Genomic DNA, 19,001 nt, shown 5'->3' with positions numbered 1-19,001 from the left:
GGTTCGGGTTGGGTTCGGGTTGGGTTCGGGTTGGGTTCGGGTTGGGTTCGGGTTGGGTTCGGGTTGGGTTCGGGTTGGGTTCGGGTTGGGTTCGGGTTGGGTTCGGGTTGGGTTCGGGTTGGGTTCGGGTTGGGTTCGGGTTGGGTTCGGGTTGGGTTCGGGTTGGGTTCGGGTTGGGTTCGGGTTGGGTTCGGGTTGGGTTCGGGTTGGGTTCGGGTTGGGTTAGGTTATAGAGTTTCCCCGACTTTTTTTTTTAGTTAGTATTTATTCTGGGTTCCTTGGGTCTCCCTCAATCCCCTCCCCCAGACGGAACTCCAATCATTTAGCTCCTCTTTGCTGTGTAACTCCATTTACATTTTATCGTTATATCTTTAGGAAAGCTTTGTTTTTTTTAAGTTTAGCAATTTTTTCTTATAGATCTCGACGAGCCGAGCAACTTTGGTCCTCTCGGCCAACCTCGTATCTCTTACCGTTTGGCCGGCGCAATTTTTTGAAATTTGGAAATTTTGAATTTTGGTTTTTTTTAAATTCTGGTATTTATTCCTTATAGAACTCGACGAGAGGAGCAACTTTGATCCTTTGGGCCAACCCCGTATCTTTTACCGTTTGGCCTGTGTAACTCGATTTACGTATTTCCTTATTTTTCTTTATTTAGTTGGATACCCTTACATTTTTGAAAGTTTAGTAAATTCTCCTTATAGATCTCGACGAGCCGAGCAACTTTGGTCCTCTTGGCCAACCTCGTATCTCTTACCGTTTGGCCGGATTAATTCGTTAAAGTTTTGAAAAATTTTGAAATTTAATAATTTTAACTTTTTGCATTTTTTCCTTATAGAACTCGACAAGGCGAGCAACTTTGGTCCTCTTGAAAAATCTCGTATCTCTTACCGTTTGGCCGTTCTAATTCGTTGAAGTTTTGAAAAATTTTTTAGTTTTACAAGTCAATTTTATCGGAAAAATAGCACTTTTGTCAATTATACCAATCGATACAGAAGGTCAAGAAACGCGTTTTGGCACCATAAATTTTAGATCGATTTTTGGAATTTTTGGAATTTTTTTGAAATTTTTTTAAGTCCCTAGTCTTATGAGTGGTTGAAAAAATCGGTCAAGTTACGACTATACCAATCGATTCAGAACGTCGAAAAACGCGTTTTGGCACTACAAATTTTGGACCGATTTTTGGAATTTTTGGAATTTTTTTGAAATTTTTCTAAGTCCCTAGTCTTACATTTGGTTGGAAAAACCGGTCAAGTTACGACTGTACCAATCGATTCAGAAGGTCGAGAAACGCGTTTTGGCACGACAAATTTTGGACCGATTTTTGGAATTTTTTTTGAAATTTTTGAGACCTAACCTTTCGAGACGAAACTTTAATATTCCAGACCTAACCTTTTTCCAGACCTAACCTTTTTGAGATTTAACCTTTTTTAATATTCCGCTGTTTTTCAAGATTTAACCTTTTCCAGACCTAACTCTTTTTTTTTGAGACCTAACCTTTTTTTTTAGATTCGACTTTGACCTTTGGAGACCTAACTCCCCCTCTTTGAAGTTAGGTCTCGACTTTGGGTATTTTCAATGAGGTGGTTGCGGTTTGATTGGCAGTCCTAACCGAGTTGGGTTTGGGTTGGGTTAGGTTAGGTTAGGTTAGGTTAGGTTAGGTTAGGTTAGGTTAGGTTAGGTTAGGTTAGGTTAGGTTATAGAGTTTCCCCGACTTTTTTTTTTAGTTAGTATTTATTCTGGGTTCCTTGGGTCTCCCTCAATCCCCTCCCCCAGACGGAACTCCAATCATTTAGCTCCTCTTTGCTGTGTAACTCCATTTACATTTTATCGTTATATCTTTAGGAAAGCTTTGTTTTTTTTAAGTTTAGCAATTTTTTCTTATAGATCTCGACGAGCCGAGCAACTTTGGTCCTCTCGGCCAACCTCGTATCTCTTACCGTTTGGCCGGCGCAATTTTTTGAAATTTGGAAATTTTGAATTTTGGTTTTTTTTAAATTCTGGTATTTATTCCTTATAGAACTCGACGAGAGGAGCAACTTTGATCCTTTGGGCCAACCCCGTATCTTTTACCGTTTGGCCTGTGTAACTCGATTTACGTATTTCCTTATTTTTCTTTATTTAGTTGGATACCCTTACATTTTTGAAAGTTTAGTAAATTCTCCTTATAGATCTCGACGAGCCGAGCAACTTTGGTCCTCTTGGCCAACCTCGTATCTCTTACCGTTTGGCCGGATTAATTCGTTAAAGTTTTGAAAAATTTTGAAATTTAATAATTTTAACTTTTTGCATTTTTTCCTTATAGAACTCGACAAGGCGAGCAACTTTGGTCCTCTTGAAAAATCTCGTATCTCTTACCGTTTGGCCGTTCTAATTCGTTGAAGTTTTGAAAAATTTTTTAGTTTTACAAGTCAATTTTATCGGAAAAATAGCACTTTTGTCAATTATACCAATCGATACAGAAGGTCAAGAAACGCGTTTTGGCACCATAAATTTTAGATCGATTTTTGGAATTTTTGGAATTTTTTTGAAATTTTTTTAAGTCCCTAGTCTTATGAGTGGTTGAAAAAATCGGTCAAGTTACGACTATACCAATCGATTCAGAACGTCGAAAAACGCGTTTTGGCACTACAAATTTTGGACCGATTTTTGGAATTTTTGGAATTTTTTTGAAATTTTTCTAAGTCCCTAGTCTTACATTTGGTTGGAAAAACCGGTCAAGTTACGACTGTACCAATCGATTCAGAAGGTCGAGAAACGCGTTTTGGCACGACAAATTTTGGACCGATTTTTGGAATTTTTTTTGAAATTTTTGAGACCTAACCTTTCGAGACGAAACTTTAATATTCCAGACCTAACCTTTTTCCAGACCTAACCTTTTTGAGATTTAACCTTTTTTAATATTCCGCTGTTTTTCAAGATTTAACCTTTTCCAGACCTAACTCTTTTTTTTTGAGACCTAACCTTTTTTTTTAGATTCGACTTTGACCTTTGGAGACCTAACTCCCCCTCTTTGAAGTTAGGTCTCGACTTTGGGTATTTTCAATGAGGTGGTTGCGGTTTGATTGGCAGTCCTAACCGAGTTGGGTTTGGGTTGGGTTAGGTTAGGTTAGGTTAGGTTAGGTTAGGTTAGGTTAGGTTAGGTTAGGTTAGGTTAGGTTAGGTTAGGTTAGGTTAGGTTAGGTTAGGTTAGGTTAGGTTAGGTTAGGTTAGGTTAGGTTCCCTCTCGCGGTGCGCCACCTTGTCGTGGTGAGAGGGCTCCCCTGATGGTCCTTGTGGCCCCGATCCCGGGTGGACTTGTCCGCTTGGGAGACGGGCCGCGGGCCGTCGGGGGTCTAAGAGCGCACCGTACGGCTTCGGCTGTACGTGTACGGGAGGGAGAGAAGGAAAACTCTGTAAAACCCGGTGAAGGACACACTGTCAACAAACCAAATTTATGGAAGATGCCCAAAAAGAAGAAGGATGTTACCGGCCCAGGGGTACTCGGAGCCCCAGGGCCCGGCGCGCAGGGGGGTATAGTCCCGGCCCCCCCCGCGTCGTCATCGAGCGGCGGGCATCTTGCGTTAGTGGGGGTGTCCGGAGCCTCGTGGAAGAGGCTCTGGTCCGGCGACGGGGATAACGTCGTCGAGGGGGTGGTGCGTGCGGCCCTGGTGCGGGACGCGCGCTCTCGCGATTGGGACGGCCTCGTCCAGGCGTGGGACGAGGTCTTCCTCAGGTGGCGGGCAGATGGGGGGAGCGATGCGGTCATGGTGGACCTCATCGCTCGCCTAGTCTGGGACCGAGAGGGGAGGGCCGAGCACTTCAAGGAGAAGCGTGAGGCCCTCCTTGAAAGGTGTCGGGATCTCGAGGAGGAGATCAGGGGCCTGCGCGAGTCCCATGAGAGGGAGGTCCGGGACCTGCGCGAGGCTCTTAATGGTGAGGTTGCTCGGGGTCTGCGGGAGGCTGTCGGGCAAGGGCTCCGGTCCCGGTTGGAGGGTCTTCTGACCCGGAGCCCCGAGAGAGTGAGCCGGGGCACCGGCTCCGGGCATGTGGACGTCGTTAACCGGCGAGTTGGGCCGGGGCGTCCCATGCCCGGAAAGAGGGTCTCCAGGGGGACTGATCCCGTAGTGTGGGATCCGCCCCCTGGGGTTAAGGTAGTGGACCGCTGCGTCGGCACGGACCCGGTCGGGTGCGTGGACCGTTCGGTCGGCCCCGACTGTCCGGGCGGCCGGCGCGCGGTCGACGAGAGGGATCCCGCTTTAGGGACGTCGGGGGGCGGGGGGGACACTGGCCAAAACGCACGGCCTTGTTCCCCCCAACCTCCGAGCGAGAGGGGTGGCCCCGGGTCGGGCGCCGGGAGGGCAGTCATGTGCTTCCGGTGCCTGGTCCGGGGCCACATTGGGCGTGACTGTCGGGGCCCGTATCGTGGCAATTTATGCTATCGGTGCGGGGCTCCGGGTCACGTGGCGAGGGGGTGCAGTGGGGCACTTAGGTGCCCAGTCTGCGCCGGTTCCGGGGGGGTCGCCGACCACAAGTTGGGGTCGGCGAGCTGCCCCGCCCGGCGGTCGGGAGGACGGCCGTGTAAGGGCAGTGGCGGCGAGGCGGAAATTCCGAGAGAGGAAGAGGGCCGTCGGGGGTGGGGGGTTTGCCCCCCTCCCCCCCCGGCGGCCCGGCGAGCGGGCGGGGCTGGCTCGCGCGGGGCGTGGGTGGGGGGGACTTGTCCCCCTCCCCTGTACGGGAGGGCCCGGAAGCGGGCGGACAGGGCGGGACATGGGGCTTCCGCGGGGCTGGATGAGGGCCCCGCGGGACCCGCGTTGTTGGAGGTGCTCGCCGGGATCGCGAGCAGTGTCGCGATCCTGGCGAGACGAGTGTGGGGGGGCGAGGGATGCGGCGTCACTCGTGGGCGTGGCTCCCTCGCTCTTTCCCGGCGGGTGCGCGGGAGCGGGGTCAAGTGGCCCCCTCCGCGCCCGTAGGCCGGTGTTGGTGGTGGCGCGCCGGTTCCGGGTCCCTTTCTGGGACCCCCGGGACCGGCGCGCTGGATGGGGGGATGGCCCGGGGGGGGGCTATCGGGACGGGCCGCTCGCGGCCCTCTCTCGTTCTCCCCCTCCTGAGCGGATGGTGGGGCGGGGCCCTCGCGGTGTGAGCGAGAGTCCGCGCTCGGAGGGACGGTGGAGGGGGGGGCGGAGCGACTGGCGCCTGGGCTTACGCGCCTCCTTGTGAGGGGCGGGCCCCGTGCCTTGCTCTTTGGCCCCCCTCCTCATCGAAGACGCGCCGCTTCCGGTGGCGGGGGCGGTGGCGTCACGGGATGGAACGGGCGGGGCGGTGCCGCGTCGTACTTAACGACGGCGGCGCCGCCTCGCCCGCCCCCCGGCCCGCGTCGTTTACGGACGCCGGTTGGGGTGTGAGTGGGCGGGTTTGCGGGCGAGCGCGTAGTAGTGCCGCCCGCTTACCCGCCTCCCTCCGCCCGGTCCTGGGGAGTTTGGGACCGGGCGAGAGGCATGATGCTGCGCGCCCCCCCCTCTGATTCTCTCCCCCACGTCGGGGAGCGGAGGGAGGGGTGCGCAGTCGGGGGAGGCGGCCTTCGCGACAGGTTCGGGGCGGGGACCGGGATCCCCGCTCGGCCGACCGACCCCGACGGGAGGGAAACCCGGGGGGTGGATGGCCCCCTTCGGGTTGAGGGGGGGGCGGGAGGGGGTTTTGTCCTCTTCCCGTCCCTCCACGGGATGTAGGGTTGCCTACGCAACCCTAGGGCGAGGGCTCCCCGGAAGTAATGCTACAGCAGTTCCCGGGGAGTCCGACTAAACGCCCTGACGGCCATCCGGAGTGGTTTTAGTCGGTAGGCCTGCCCGTTGCACACCGAGGGTGCGAGACCGCATAGGTCCTATTCGCACCCGAGGGGGCGGGAGTCCGACATACCCCGGGCCCTTCCCGGAGGCCCGGGGATCCATGAGGATTTCCACTCCGTCACAAAAAAAAAAAAAAAAAAAAAAAAAAAAAAAAAGGTTAGGTTAGGTTAGGTTAGGTTAGGTTAGGTTAGGTTAGGTTAGGTTAGGTTAGGTTAGGTTAGGTTAGGTTAGGTTAGGTTAGGTTAGGTTAGGTTCCCTCTCGCGGTGCGCCACCTTGTCGTGGTGAGAGGGCTCCCCTGATGGTCCTTGTGGCCCCGATCCCGGGTGGACTTGTCCGCTTGGGAGACGGGCCGCGGGCCGTCGGGGGTCTAAGAGCGCACCGTACGGCTTCGGCTGTACGTGTACGGGAGGGAGAGAAGGAAAACTCTGTAAAACCCGGTGAAGGACACACTGTCAACAAACCAAATTTATGGAAGATGCCCAAAAAGAAGAAGGATGTTACCGGCCCAGGGGTACTCGGAGCCCCAGGGCCCGGCGCGCAGGGGGGTATAGTCCCGGCCCCCCCCGCGTCGTCATCGAGCGGCGGGCATCTTGCGTTAGTGGGGGTGTCCGGAGCCTCGTGGAAGAGGCTCTGGTCCGGCGACGGGGATAACGTCGTCGAGGGGGTGGTGCGTGCGGCCCTGGTGCGGGACGCGCGCTCTCGCGATTGGGACGGCCTCGTCCAGGCGTGGGACGAGGTCTTCCTCAGGTGGCGGGCAGATGGGGGGAGCGATGCGGTCATGGTGGACCTCATCGCTCGCCTAGTCTGGGACCGAGAGGGGAGGGCCGAGCACTTCAAGGAGAAGCGTGAGGCCCTCCTTGAAAGGTGTCGGGATCTCGAGGAGGAGATCAGGGGCCTGCGCGAGTCCCATGAGAGGGAGGTCCGGGACCTGCGCGAGGCTCTTAATGGTGAGGTTGCTCGGGGTCTGCGGGAGGCTGTCGGGCAAGGGCTCCGGTCCCGGTTGGAGGGTCTTCTGACCCGGAGCCCCGAGAGAGTGAGCCGGGGCACCGGCTCCGGGCATGTGGACGTCGTTAACCGGCGAGTTGGGCCGGGGCGTCCCATGCCCGGAAAGAGGGTCTCCAGGGGGACTGATCCCGTAGTGTGGGATCCGCCCCCTGGGGTTAAGGTAGTGGACCGCTGCGTCGGCACGGACCCGGTCGGGTGCGTGGACCGTTCGGTCGGCCCCGACTGTCCGGGCGGCCGGCGCGCGGTCGACGAGAGGGATCCCGCTTTAGGGACGTCGGGGGGCGGGGGGGACACTGGCCAAAACGCACGGCCTTGTTCCCCCCAACCTCCGAGCGAGAGGGGTGGCCCCGGGTCGGGCGCCGGGAGGGCAGTCATGTGCTTCCGGTGCCTGGTCCGGGGCCACATTGGGCGTGACTGTCGGGGCCCGTATCGTGGCAATTTATGCTATCGGTGCGGGGCTCCGGGTCACGTGGCGAGGGGGTGCAGTGGGGCACTTAGGTGCCCAGTCTGCGCCGGTTCCGGGGGGGTCGCCGACCACAAGTTGGGGTCGGCGAGCTGCCCCGCCCGGCGGTCGGGAGGACGGCCGTGTAAGGGCGGTGGCGGCGAGGCGGAAATTCCGAGAGAGGAAGAGGGCCGTCGGGGGTGGGGGGTTTGCCCCCCTCCCCCCCCGGCGGCCCGGCGAGCGGGCGGGGCTGGCTCGCGCGGGGCGTGGGTGGGGGGGACTTGTCCCCCTCCCCTGTACGGGAGGGCCCGGAAGCGGGCGGACAGGGCGGGACATGGGGCTTCCGCGGGGCTGGATGAGGGCCCCGCGGGACCCGCGTTGTTGGAGGTGCTCGCCGGGATCGCGAGCAGTGTCGCGATCCTGGCGAGACGAGTGTGGGGGGGCGAGGGATGCGGCGTCACTCGTGGGCGTGGCTCCCTCGCTCTTTCCCGGCGGGTGCGCGGGAGCGGGGTCAAGTGGCCCCCTCCGCGCCCGTAGGCCGGTGTTGGTGGTGGCGCGCCGGTTCCGGGTCCCTTTCTGGGACCCCCGGGACCGGCGCGCTGGATGGGGGGATGGCCCGGGGGGGGCTATCGGGACGGGCCGCTCGCGGCCCTCTCTCGTTCTCCCCCTCCTGAGCGGATGGTGGGGCGGGGCCCTCGCGGTGTGAGCGAGAGTCCGCGCTCGGAGGGACGGTGGAGGGGGGGGCGGAGCGACTGGCGCCTGGGCTTACGCGCCTCCTTGTGAGGGGCGGGCCCCGTGCCTTGCTCTTTGGCCCCCCTCCTCATCGAAGACGCGCCGCTTCCGGTGGCGGGGGCGGTGGCGTCACGGGATGGAACGGGCGGGGCGGTGCCGCGTCGTACTTAACGACGGCGGCGCCGCCTCGCCCGCCCCCCGGCCCGCGTCGTTTACGGACGCCGGTTGGGGTGTGAGTGGGCGGGTTTGCGGGCGAGCGCGTAGTAGTGCCGCCCGCTTACCCGCCTCCCTCCGCCCGGTCCTGGGGAGTTTGGGACCGGGCGAGAGGCATGATGCTGCGCGCCCCCCCCTCTGATTCTCTCCCCCACGTCGGGGAGCGGAGGGAGGGGTGCGCAGTCGGGGGAGGCGGCCTTCGCGACAGGTTCGGGGCGGGGACCGGGATCCCCGCTCGGCCGACCGACCCCGACGGGAGGGAAACCCGGGGGGTGGATGGCCCCCTTCGGGTTGAGGGGGGGGCGGGAGGGGGTTTTGTCCTCTTCCCATCCCTCCACGGGATGTAGGGTTGCCTACGCAACCCTAGGGCGAGGGCTCCCCGGAAGTAATGCTACAGCAGTTCCCGGGGAGTCCGACTAAACGCCCTGACGGCCATCCGGAGTGGTTTTAGTCGGTAGGCCTGCCCGTTGCACACCGAGGGTGCGAGACCGCATAGGTCCTATTCGCACCCGAGGGGGCGGGAGTCCGACATACCCCGGGCCCTTCCCGGAGGCCCGGGGATCCATGAGGATTTCCACTCCGTCACAAAAAAAAAAAAAAAAAAAAAAAAAAAAAAAAAAAAAGGTTAGGTTAGGTTAGGTTAGGTTAGGTTAGGTTAGGTTAGGTTAGGTTAGGTTAGGTTAGGTTAGGTTAGGTTAGGTTAGGTTAGGTTAGGTTAGGTTAGGTTAGGTTAGGTTAGGTTAGGTTAGGTTAGGTTAGGTTAGGTTAGGTTAGGTTAGGTTAGGTTGCGCGGGCGGGCGATGCGGTGGCCGCCGTGGTCGGACGCATCGGGGCCTTGGGCCTTCGCGTCTCGGTCGATAAGACCGAGGCGATGGCCTTTGGCCCGGGGAGGGCGAGGCCCGGGTTCGTCCGGGTGGCGGGCGGCCGAGTGGAGATCGGCCGCTCCATCCGGTACCTGGGCCTGGTGTTGGACGACCGCGGGCGATACCGCGAGCACTTTGCTCGCCTCGCGCCTCGCCTGGGGAAAGCCGCGGCGGCGCTGTCGCGGCTGCTCCCCAATGTGGGGGGCCCGGGGGGGGGGACCCGACGGCTGTACGCGTCGGTGGTCCTCTCCATGGCGCTCTACGGAGCGCCAATCTGGGCCCGGGAGGGGAGAGGGGTCGACCTGGACCGGGCGATGGCCCCCCTGCGTCCGGTCGAGCGCAGGATGGCCGTTCGCCTGTCCAGGTCGTACCGTACGGTGGCGGTGGCGGCCGGCGCCGTCCTCGCGTGTGTCCCGCCCTGGGACCTGGTCGCGCGGGCTAGGGCCGACGCGTACTGGGCCCTTAGGGCGGCGAGGCTGCGCGGAGGGGGGGAGGTGACCGCGAGGGCCGTGGGTGAGGCGGGGGAGGCCGCCCGCCGGGAGATGATGGCGCGGTGGAAGCGCCGGCTCCTGGCGGGGGACCTCCGGTACGGCCGCAGAACTGTGGAGGCGGTCGGCCCGCTTCTGGATCAGTGGGTCGACGTGGCGAGGGGAAGGGTCACCTTCCATGTGGCGCAGGTGGTCTCCGGGCACGGGTGCTTCGGGGACTACCTGTGCCGCATAGGCAAAGAGGGCGGCGCTGGCTGCCACCAGTGCGGGGACGCGGCCGACTCGGCGCAGCACGCCTTGTCGGCGTGTCCCGCGCACAACGAGGCGAGGCGGGCGTTGGTGGAGACCATTCGCCCGTCGGACCTCTCCCTGGGGGCGGTCGTGCGGGTCGCGACCGCCTCCCGGGAAAATTGGAGGGCGTTCGCCTCCTTCTGCTCCGCGATCATGGAGCGGAGGGAGGCGGACGAGAGGGTAAGGAGGGGGGAGGTTAGTCCACCCTCCTCGCCCTCTGCGGATGGGCGGGGCGGTGACGAGGGTCGCCGCCGCCGCTGTCTCCGGGGGATCCCGGCGCATCTTAGAGATGCGGGGATTACCCGGAGGGGAGAGGGATGACGGTATGGGGGGGCTGCGGGGGGGACGACCGGACGCAACTAGCGTCGGGCTTCCTCCACCGTTTGCCTCCCCGCCGTCGATCGGATAGCCGGGGGGGCTCTCGCTGGAGCGAGGGCCCTTACTTGGGATGGTCGGCGGGGGGAGGAGTGGGGTGTCGGGCGCCTGGGCCCGCGTGCCTTCTTTGGGAGGGGCGGGCCTGGTGGCCCCCCCCTCCTTTCCCCGCTGAGGACGCGCCGCTCCGGTTGATGGGAGCGGTGACGTTGAGAGGCGGAACGGGCGGGGCGGCGCTGCGTCGATAGCGTCGACGACGGCGGCGCCGCCTCGCCCTCCCCCGGCCCGCGTTGTTGGAGCCCGACGCTGGCCGGGGTGTGTAGGCGGGTGGACGGGCGAGCGCGTCGTGTGATGCCGCCCGTTTGCCCGCCCCCCTCCGCCCGGTACCGGGGTGTTGGAACCGGGCGAGAGGCATGATGCTGCGCGCCCCCCCCTCTGAATCTCTCCCCCACGTCGGGGAGCGGAGGGAGGGGTGCGCAGTCGGGGTAGGCGGCCTTCGCGACAAGTTCGGGGCGGGGACCGGGATCCCCGTTCGGCTGACCGACCCCGGCGGGAGGTAGACTCGGGGGGGTAGATGGCCCCCCTCGGGTTGGGGAGGGGCGGGAGGGGGTTTTGTCCCCTTCCCGTCCCTCCACGGGAGGAAGGGTCGCCGGACCCATAAGGCGCGGGCTCCCCGGAAGTAATGCTACAGCGGTTCCCGGGGAGCTCGATAAAACGCCCAGACGGCCATCCGGAGTGGTTTTAGTCGGTAGGCCTGCCCGTTGCACTCCGAGGGTGCGAGACCGCACAGGTCCGATTCGCATCCGAGGGGGCGGGAGTCCGACATACCCCGGGTTATTCCCGGAGGCCCGGGGATCCATGAGGATTTCCACTCCGTCAAAAAAAAAAAAAAAAAATAAAAAAGGTTAGGTTAGGTTAGGTTAGGTTAGGTTAGGTTAGGTTAGGTTAGGTTAGGTTAGGTTAGGTTAGGTTAGGTTAGGTTAGGTTAGGTTAGGTTAGGTTCTCCCCTCTCGTTGTGCGCCACCTTGTCGTGGTGAGAGGGCTCTCCCGGTGGCTCTGGGCCCCGATCCTGGGCGGACTTGTCCGCTTGGGAGACGGGCCGCGGGCCGCTGGGGGTCTAAGAGCGCACGGTGCGGGGCCCGCCCGGGTCTTCGACCTGGATGGTTCCCGCACAAGAGGTGGCCAGCGACTCCTTAGGGCTCCCCGCTAGAGGGGATAAGTCCCATCGCTGGTAGGGGATGGGGACCCCGACTTCAAACCCCCGGTGAACCGGCACCGTTAGGGGAGGATTTCTATCCTCCCCCCGGTTCGGGGAGTCCCGATCCTTTGGGGGGGCCCAGGGAGAGGGAACCTGGGGGGGAGCGCCGGAGAGGGGGGGCCCTCCATTTGGAGAACCCCGCTTCCTCTCTTTGGCGCGTGGGGGGGAGGGGGTGGCGGTGGTGGGGTGTGTGGGGGGGGCTCCGCCTTTCGGGGCCCCTTCTCCTCCCTCTTCCGCCTCCCTTTCCTTTCCCCGGGGATGGGTATGTGACTGGGGAGGTCGCCGGGGCCGCCCGGACGTTTCCGGGGTCGGGGCCCGGCGACAAGGGATGGGACGGTTCCCGGGGCCGCTCGGACTTACTCCGAGGTCGGGGCCCGGGGATTGGGCCGCCGGGGCCGCTTGGGGGTAACCCGAGGTCTGGGCCTGGCGGCGACGTGGGACGGGTAACCCGTCGGGACGGCTCCTGCGTCCCCTCGAAGTCGTCCCGGCGGGTAGGCGGAGCTCCCTCTCCGTGGAGGGCATTGCCCCGCGGAGGGGGGGCGTGCCGGTCGCCACGGCGGGCAAGTCCCTGGAGGAGGCGCAGCCTCCTGGGACCCATCCGTCCGTGGGGCCCCCCGGGTGGCGCCACCCATCACGGTGCCCGGGACGTCGGAGGCCCGGGACCCCTGAAAGCCCGCGATGCCGTGGGCCTTGATGCCCCGGTCCGCGGGTCAGTAAGGGGCGGGAGCCCAGTGCCGGGGATGGTTATTCCCCCGGCCCGAGGCATATGCCGACCCCCCGGGGGAACTCGGGGCCCCGTCCCGGGGCCAATTTATTGGTCCTCGGGTGGGTGAGGGCACGCCCGGTCGGTGGAGCCGTGATGGGAAGCGGGATACTCTACATTTCTTTTCATAATGTCTTTTGTGTCGGGTAAGGGGAAGCGCTATAAGCGCAGATTAGGATTAGCGAGTGACTCCGAGTCGGAGGAGGAGTCCCACGCGGATGAGGGCCGCTCACGAAAGTTGGCCAGAGGCGAGACTGCCGCGGGAGGCAGGGAGGGAGGCGTCTCGCCAGCGCCGTCGCTGGTCTCCACGGTGGCCGAAATTTCGGACACTGTGTTGGACAGCGGCGGTGAGCCATCAGTGGGCGGGGGTGGCCCCGTCAAGGAGGGAGAGAAGGGAAAGGGGAGGGGGAGGCCAGCCACCACAGGCGATTTTGCTCAATTGGCTCGGGCCAAGGAGCGCCTGGTGGAGGCTTCCCGTAAGGAGTTGGCCCTAGAGGAAGAAAGGGCCATACTGGACCCCATGACCGGGCTTTCGGAGAAGCTCCGGAAACAGGGGTCCGGTATGATGGAAAGGTACGCGGAGGAGTACCGGAGGGCGCCGGTCAATGACCTGGCTGCTGCTATCGCGATGAGTGTCGAGGCCGTGCTTAAGTGCACTGGAATTTCCAAGGGCCTAAAAGGCAGCATCGCGAAGCAAATTAGGGAGGAGACCTGCAGGGCAGCGGCGTGTGCTACGCTGCTGTCGCTGCAGGCTCAAAAGCCGCCGGAGGAGAGGGAGGCCGATGAGATGGCCGCTCTCCGGAGAGAGTTGGAGGCCGCTCGGAAAGAGAGCGGCCAGCTCAGGGAGGAGAACCGGGCCCTCCGGGATAGGGCGGCCGAACTGCCGTCCTTGGAGCGGCGACAGGCGGCCGCTAGGTTTGGATCGCCGTCCCCGCACGGGGGGACTCGTGAGACGCGGCTCTCTCTGCCGTGCGTCGAGGGACACACGGCGATGGACATGGACCCGCCCCCTTCCCCGCCGCGGTCGGTGGGGAGAGGCGAGGGCGGGCCGGTCCTGGGCGAGGGGACCCGCGGGACGGGGGGGGGACCGGGCGGCGGGGGCGGCGGCGGGTTGGTCGCGCTCCCCCCGCTCGTGCTCCCCACGCTGGGGGGGAGGGAGAGGAGCATCCCGGACGAGGGGGCCGTGAGCGCCCAAATTGGGCGCTTGCTCGCCGGGGTGGACCTCAAAGCGGCCTTCATGGCCCGGCTGGACGCCATTTTTGGGGAGTGGCTGGCCGAGAGACCCGGGGTGGTGGCCGCAGCCGCGGGTCGGGGGGCCCGCCGGTCCGGCGGCGTCGGGGGGGGTGGGCCGTCCGCGGCTGGTCCGCTGGGCGGCCCCTCCCTCCCCGTCGCCGGCGGGACGGCTGGGGCCCCTTCTCCTCCTCCTCCCGGGGGTGAGGGCGGCGATGGGGACGGCGGCGGCAAGGGTCGCCAAAAAAAGAAGAGGAAGAAAAAGGGGGGCAGGGGACCCGGGGGCTCGGGTGCGGGCACCTCTGGTCCTGCGCCGGCGGGGGCTGCTGCGCCGGGCCCGCCGGCCGTTGGGCCGGCGGGCGCGGGCGGGGCGGCCTCCGGCGCGGGCCCCGCCCCGGTTCCTCCGGGGGGCGGCGGGGCGACTCGCTCGTATGCGAGCGTCGCCTCCGCCGCCCCCTCGGGGGCCCGGGGTGGTGCTGCCCGGCGGGGTAAGGATAAAGGTAAGGGTAAGGGCGGTGCTGCCGGGGATGGGCGGGGGGCTCCGGTGCCCTCCGCCCCCCCGGCGGCAGCCGCCGACGTGACGGTGCGACGCGCGTCGGGTGGCAAGGCGAGGAGGACGCCGGCCACCCGGGCGGTCGCCGTCACGTGCGAGGATGGGGCCTATGCGGAGACCCTGAGGGAGGCCAGGTCAAAGATAGACCTGGCGTCTCTCGGGGTCTCCGAGGTCAGGCCCAGAAGGGCGCAGACAGGGGCTCTGCTCCTGGAAGTCCCCAATAGGGACGGCCAGGACGGAGCCGACCGCCTGGCGGAGAAACTCCGCCAGGTGTTGGAAGGAAAGAAGGGTGTTAGGGTCACCCAGCCGGTCAAAATGGCCGAACTTAGGCTGGGTGGCCTGGAGGAATCGGTCACGCCCGACGAAATCAGTCGGGCGTTGGCCGACAAAGGGGGGTGTCCTGTCGGGGACATTAAGTTGGGGGAGCCCAGGAGAGCCCCGGGCGGCCTCTTCACCGTCTGGGCGCGATGCCCCTTGGCGGCGGCGAACCGGATCGCCGCCGTCGATGGGGGGCGCCTAGTGGTGGGGGGCTGGTTCCGGGTGCGGGCGGAGCTCCTGGGCGTGCGCCCTCTGCAGTGCTTTAGATGCCTGCAGAGGGGGCACGTCAGGAGCGTATGCGGTAGCAAGGAGGACAGGAGTGACACTTGCTACCGCTGCGGGGGAGCGGGGCACCGGGCGGCCGGGTGTACGGCGCCCGTAAAATGCCCCGTGTGCGCGAGGGCGGGCCGCCCGTGCGGTCACCGAGTGGGCGGTCCGCAGTGCGGCGCCCCGGTGGTCCGGGGCGGCCTGCCTCCGGCGCGGGAGGCGCGCTCGGGCGCTGCCGCGCCGGGGAACGCGGGGAGCGGCGGGCCCCCTTCCGGGGGCTCTAGCCCGGTACTGGGCGGGGCCGCTGCCGCTGTTGCTGCGGCGGCGACCGAGGGGCCTATGGAGGTGGACCCCTTGCCGGAGGGGGGCGGGGGGCCGCCCTTGCCGCAGAGGGAATCGCGGGACGACCCTAAGGGCGCGGAGGACGCCTCGTTGAGTGTCCACAATGCGCCTTAGGGTCGTCCAGGCGAACCTCAACCACGCCCGCCGTGCCCAGGACCTGTTTATGCAGCGGCTCCTGGAGCGCGGCGGGGCGGTCGGGGTGGTTGCGGAGCCGTACCGGGTCCCGCCGGGGGACCCCGTTTGGCTCCGCAATGACGGCGGCACCGTAGCGGTAACGTGGCCGCGCGGTGCTGCCGTCTCCTTTGGGATGGGGGGACAGGGGGCCTCCTATGTGTGGGCCCGGGGGGGGGAGGTGGACATCGTCGCGGTGTACCTCCCTCCCTCCTGGCCTCTTCGGCGGGTCCAGCAACAGCTGGACGAATTGGGGGCTCGCATCAGAGCCTCCCTGGGACGGCCGACCCTGGTGGCGGGGGACTTCAACGCAAAAGCCGCGTCTTGGGGTTCCCCGCACACCGATGTCAGGGGGGAGGTCGTTGAGCACTGGGCGGCGGAACTTGGCCTCGTCCTGCTCAACGTCGGCGGAGTCCCGACGTGCGTGGCGTGGAGGGGGGAGTCTATCGTGGACCTCACGTGGGCCTCCCCCTCTGCGCGTCCCTGGGTTAGGGACTGGCGCGTCGTGGACGACGTCGAAACGTTGTCGGACCACCGATACATAGAGATGGAGATCGCGGTGGGCCGGGGAAGGGCCCCGGGGGGATGGCGGGACCGGCGCCGGGACGCGCCCGGGCCGTTTAAAAGGTGGGCCGTGGGGAGGCTGGATTGCGACCGGCTCCGCGGCTTCCTCGAGGCTGGGACGTGGTCGGGCGCCGGGGGCCCTCCGCCTGGGGCGGACCGCGCGGAGTGCGGGGCGCGTGCCCTGTCGGGTCTTCTCGCCCGGGCGTGCGACTTCGCGATGCCCAGGGTGGGACGACAGGTCCGGCGGTCGGTGTACTGGTGGTCCGACGAGCTGGCCGGGCTGCGGCGGGCCGCGGTTACGGCCAGGAGAGGCTGGACGAGAGCCAGGAGGAGAAGGGGCTCCTCCCCGTCGCCCGGGCTCCTCGCCACCGTCGAGGAGGCCTGGGATGGGTACAGGGCCGCGAGGAGGCTCCTTGGCCGCGCTATAGCCGCGGCCAAAAATAGGGCCTGGGAGGAGCTCCTCCGCACCATCGACGACGATCCGTGGGGGAGACCCTATCGGATCGTCATGGGTAAGATGGTGCGGGGGAGCGGGGCCCCTCCTCCCCCGCGTGCCGGGGGAGAAGGGGACCCGATGAGGGAAATCGTGGAGGCCCTCTTCCCGGCGGATCCGGCGGAAGCCGGGCCGCCGCCGGCTGGGCGGAGCCAACGAGGGCCCCCCCCGGACGGCGAAGGGTGGAGGGTCTCCGCGAATGAGATCCGCGAGGCCATCAGGCGGCTCCGGGGTGGGGGGGTGAAAGCCCCCGGCCCGGATGGTATCCCTGGGCGGGTAATCGCCTGCTCGGGCGGCCTGCTGGAGGGCTCTCTCCGCCGGGTTTACGACGCCTGCCTGGAGGAGGGGGTTTTCCCCGGGGTGTGGAAGGAGGCGCGCCTCGTGCTCCTCCCGAAGGAGGGCAGGCCGCCCGGGGACCCCTCGAGTTACCGCCCGATTTGCCTTTTGGGCGAGCTCGGGAAGGTGCTCGAGAGGGTATTGGCCTCGCGGATCTTACGGTGCCTGGGGGCCGACGGGGCTCGTGGTTTACACGAGTCCCAGTTCGGCTTTAGGCGGGGGAGGTCCACCATCGACGCCATCGGGGAGGTGGAGTCGATGGTGGCCCGCGGCATGGAGGAGGGGGGGGGGGTTGATCGCGGTGTCCCTAGACATCAAAAACGCTTTCAACTCCCTCCCCTGGTGCCACATCAGGGGGGCACTGAGGAGGGGGGGGTGCCTCCGTACCTCCGTAGGGTGGTGCGGAGCTACCTCTCCAATAGGTGGCTGTTGGTGGGGGCGGGGCCCGGCGAGCCGGCTCGCCGGGTCCCGGTGACGCGCGGGGTCCCGCAGGGGTCGGTGTTAGGGCCGCTCTTGTGGATCCTCGCGTTCGACAGCGTCCTCAGGGTCCCCCTGCCCCCCGGTTGCCGGGTCGTGTGTTACGCGGATGACACACTAGTCCTGGCGGCTGGGGGAGAAAGATGGGAGGCGGAGGCGCGGGCGGGCGATGCGGTGGCCGCCGTGGTCGGACGCATCGGGGCCTTGGGCCTTCGCGTCTCGGTCGATAAGACCGAGGCGATGGCCTTTGGCCCGGGGAGGGCGAGGCCCGGGTTCGTCCGGGTGGCGGGCGGCCGAGTGGAGATCGGCCGCTCCATCCGGTACCTGGGCCTGGTGTTGGACGACCGCGGGCGATACCGCGAGCACTTTGCTCGCCTCGCGCCTCGCCTGGGGAAAGCCGCGGCGGCGCTGTCGCGGCTGCTCCCCAATGTGGGGGGCCCGGGGGGGGGGACCCGACGGCTGTACGCGTCGGTGGTCCTCTCCATGGCGCTCTACGGAGCGCCAATCTGGGCCCGGGAGGGGAGAGGGGTCGACCTGGACCGGGCGATGGCCCCCCTGCGTCCGGTCGAGCGCAGGATGGCCGTTCGCCTGTCCAGGTCGTACCGTACGGTGGCGGTGGCGGCCGGCGCCGTCCTCGCGTGTGTCCCGCCCTGGGACCTGGTCGCGCGGGCTAGGGCCGACGCGTACTGGGCCCTTAGGGCGGCGAGGCTGCGCGGAGGGGGGGAGGTGACCGCGAGGGCCGTGGGTGAGGCGGGGGAGGCCGCCCGCCGGGAGATGATGGCGCGGTGGAAGCGCCGGCTCCTGGCGGGGGACCTCCGGTACGGCCGCAGAACTGTGGAGGCGGTCGGCCCGCTTCTGGATCAGTGGGTCGACGTGGCGAGGGGAAGGGTCACCTTCCATGTGGCGCAGGTGGTCTCCGGGCACGGGTGCTTCGGGGACTACCTGTGCCGCATAGGCAAAGAGGGCGGCGCTGGCTGCCACCAGTGCGGGGACGCGGCCGACTCGGCGCAGCACGCCTTGTCGGCGTGTCCCGCGCACAACGAGGCGAGGCGGGCGTTGGTGGAGACCATTCGCCCGTCGGACCTCTCCCTGGGGGCGGTCGTGCGGGTCGCGACCGCCTCCCGGGAAAATTGGAGGGCGTTCTCCTCCTTCTGCTCCGCGATCATGGAGCGGAGGGAGGCGGACGAGAGGGTAAGGAGGGGGGAGGTTAGTCCACCCTCCTCGCCCTCTGCGGATGGGCGGGGCGGTGACGAGGGTCGCCGCCGCCGCTGTCTCCGGGGGATCCCGGCGCATCTTAGAGATGCGGGGATTACCCGGAGGGGAGAGGGATGACGGTATGGGGGGGCTGCGGGGGGGACGACCGGACGCAACTAGCGTCGGGCTTCCTCCATCGTTTGCCTCCCCGCCGTCGATCGGATAGCCGGGGGGGCTCTCGCTGGAGCGAGGGCCCTTACTTGGGATGGTCGGCGGGGGGAGGAGTGGGGTGTCGGGCGCCTGGGCCCGCGTGCCTTCTTTGGGAGGGGCGGGCCTGGTGGCCCCCCCCCTCCTTTCCCCGCTGAGGACGCGCCGCTCCGGTTGATGGGAGCGGTGACGTTGAGAGGCGGAACGGGCGGGGCGGCGCTGCGTCGATAGCGTCGACGACGGCGGCGCCGCCTCGCCCTCCCCCGGCCCGCGTTGTTGGAGCCCGACGCTGGCCGGGGTGTGTAGGCGGGTGGACGGGCGAGCGCGTCGTGTGATGCCGCCCGTTTGCCCGCCCCCCTCCGCCCGGTACCGGGGTGTTGGAACCGGGCGAGAGGCATGATGCTGCGCGCCCCCCCCTCTGAATCTCTCCCCCACGTCGGGGAGCGGAGGGAGGGGTGCGCAGTCGGGGTAGGCGGCCTTCGCGACAAGTTCGGGGCGGGGACCGGGATCCCCGTTCGGCTGACCGACCCCGGCGGGAGGTAGACTCGGGGGGTAGATGGCCCCCCTCGGGTTGGGGAGGGGCGGGAGGGGGTTTTGTC

The 19,001-nt window shown here is 65.0% G+C and overlaps 2 protein-coding genes across 3 annotated transcripts; both read left to right on the top strand.

Moving 5' to 3' along the window:
* The first annotated feature begins 227 nt into the window (after positions 1–227).
* Positions 228–8,510, top strand: LOC118648175. 2 transcript variants are annotated; one of them, XM_036294493.1, is made up of 2 exons: positions 228–1,643; positions 5,979–8,510. In XM_036294493.1, exon 2 carries the CDS (start codon positions 6,122–6,124, stop codon positions 7,805–7,807), a length of 1,686 nt encoding a protein of 561 aa, XP_036150386.1. In that variant the 5' UTR covers positions 228–1,643; positions 5,979–6,121; the 3' UTR covers positions 7,808–8,510. The 2 variants fall into 2 exon arrangements, with proteins under 2 accessions (XP_036150386.1, XP_036150385.1); XM_036294492.1 differs by having other exon boundaries at positions 228–1,658.
* On the top strand, positions 1,561–5,023 carry LOC118648176. Its single transcript, XM_036294494.1, has 2 exons — positions 1,561–1,693; positions 3,101–5,023. Exon 2 carries the CDS (start codon positions 3,264–3,266, stop codon positions 4,947–4,949), a length of 1,686 nt encoding a protein of 561 aa, XP_036150387.1. The 5' UTR covers positions 1,561–1,693; positions 3,101–3,263; the 3' UTR covers positions 4,950–5,023.
* Positions 8,511–19,001: the final 10,491 nt, after the last annotated feature.

Source organism: Monomorium pharaonis, unplaced genomic scaffold, assembly GCF_013373865.1.
Source record: "Monomorium pharaonis isolate MP-MQ-018 unplaced genomic scaffold, ASM1337386v2 scaffold_263, whole genome shotgun sequence".
NCBI classification, from domain to species: domain Eukaryota; kingdom Metazoa; phylum Arthropoda; class Insecta; order Hymenoptera; family Formicidae; genus Monomorium; species Monomorium pharaonis.
Note: the sequence above shows the minus strand (reverse complement) of the source record. Positions and strands in the feature narration are given on the sequence as shown.

Excerpts from the sequence above, each read along its gene's own strand:
- LOC118648176 (XM_036294494.1), top strand. The coding sequence starts at position 3,264 with ATGGTCCTTGTGGCCCCGATCCCGGGTGGACTTGTCCGCTTGGGAGAC.
- LOC118648175 (XM_036294493.1), top strand. The coding sequence starts at position 6,122 with ATGGTCCTTGTGGCCCCGATCCCGGGTGGACTTGTCCGCTTGGGAGAC.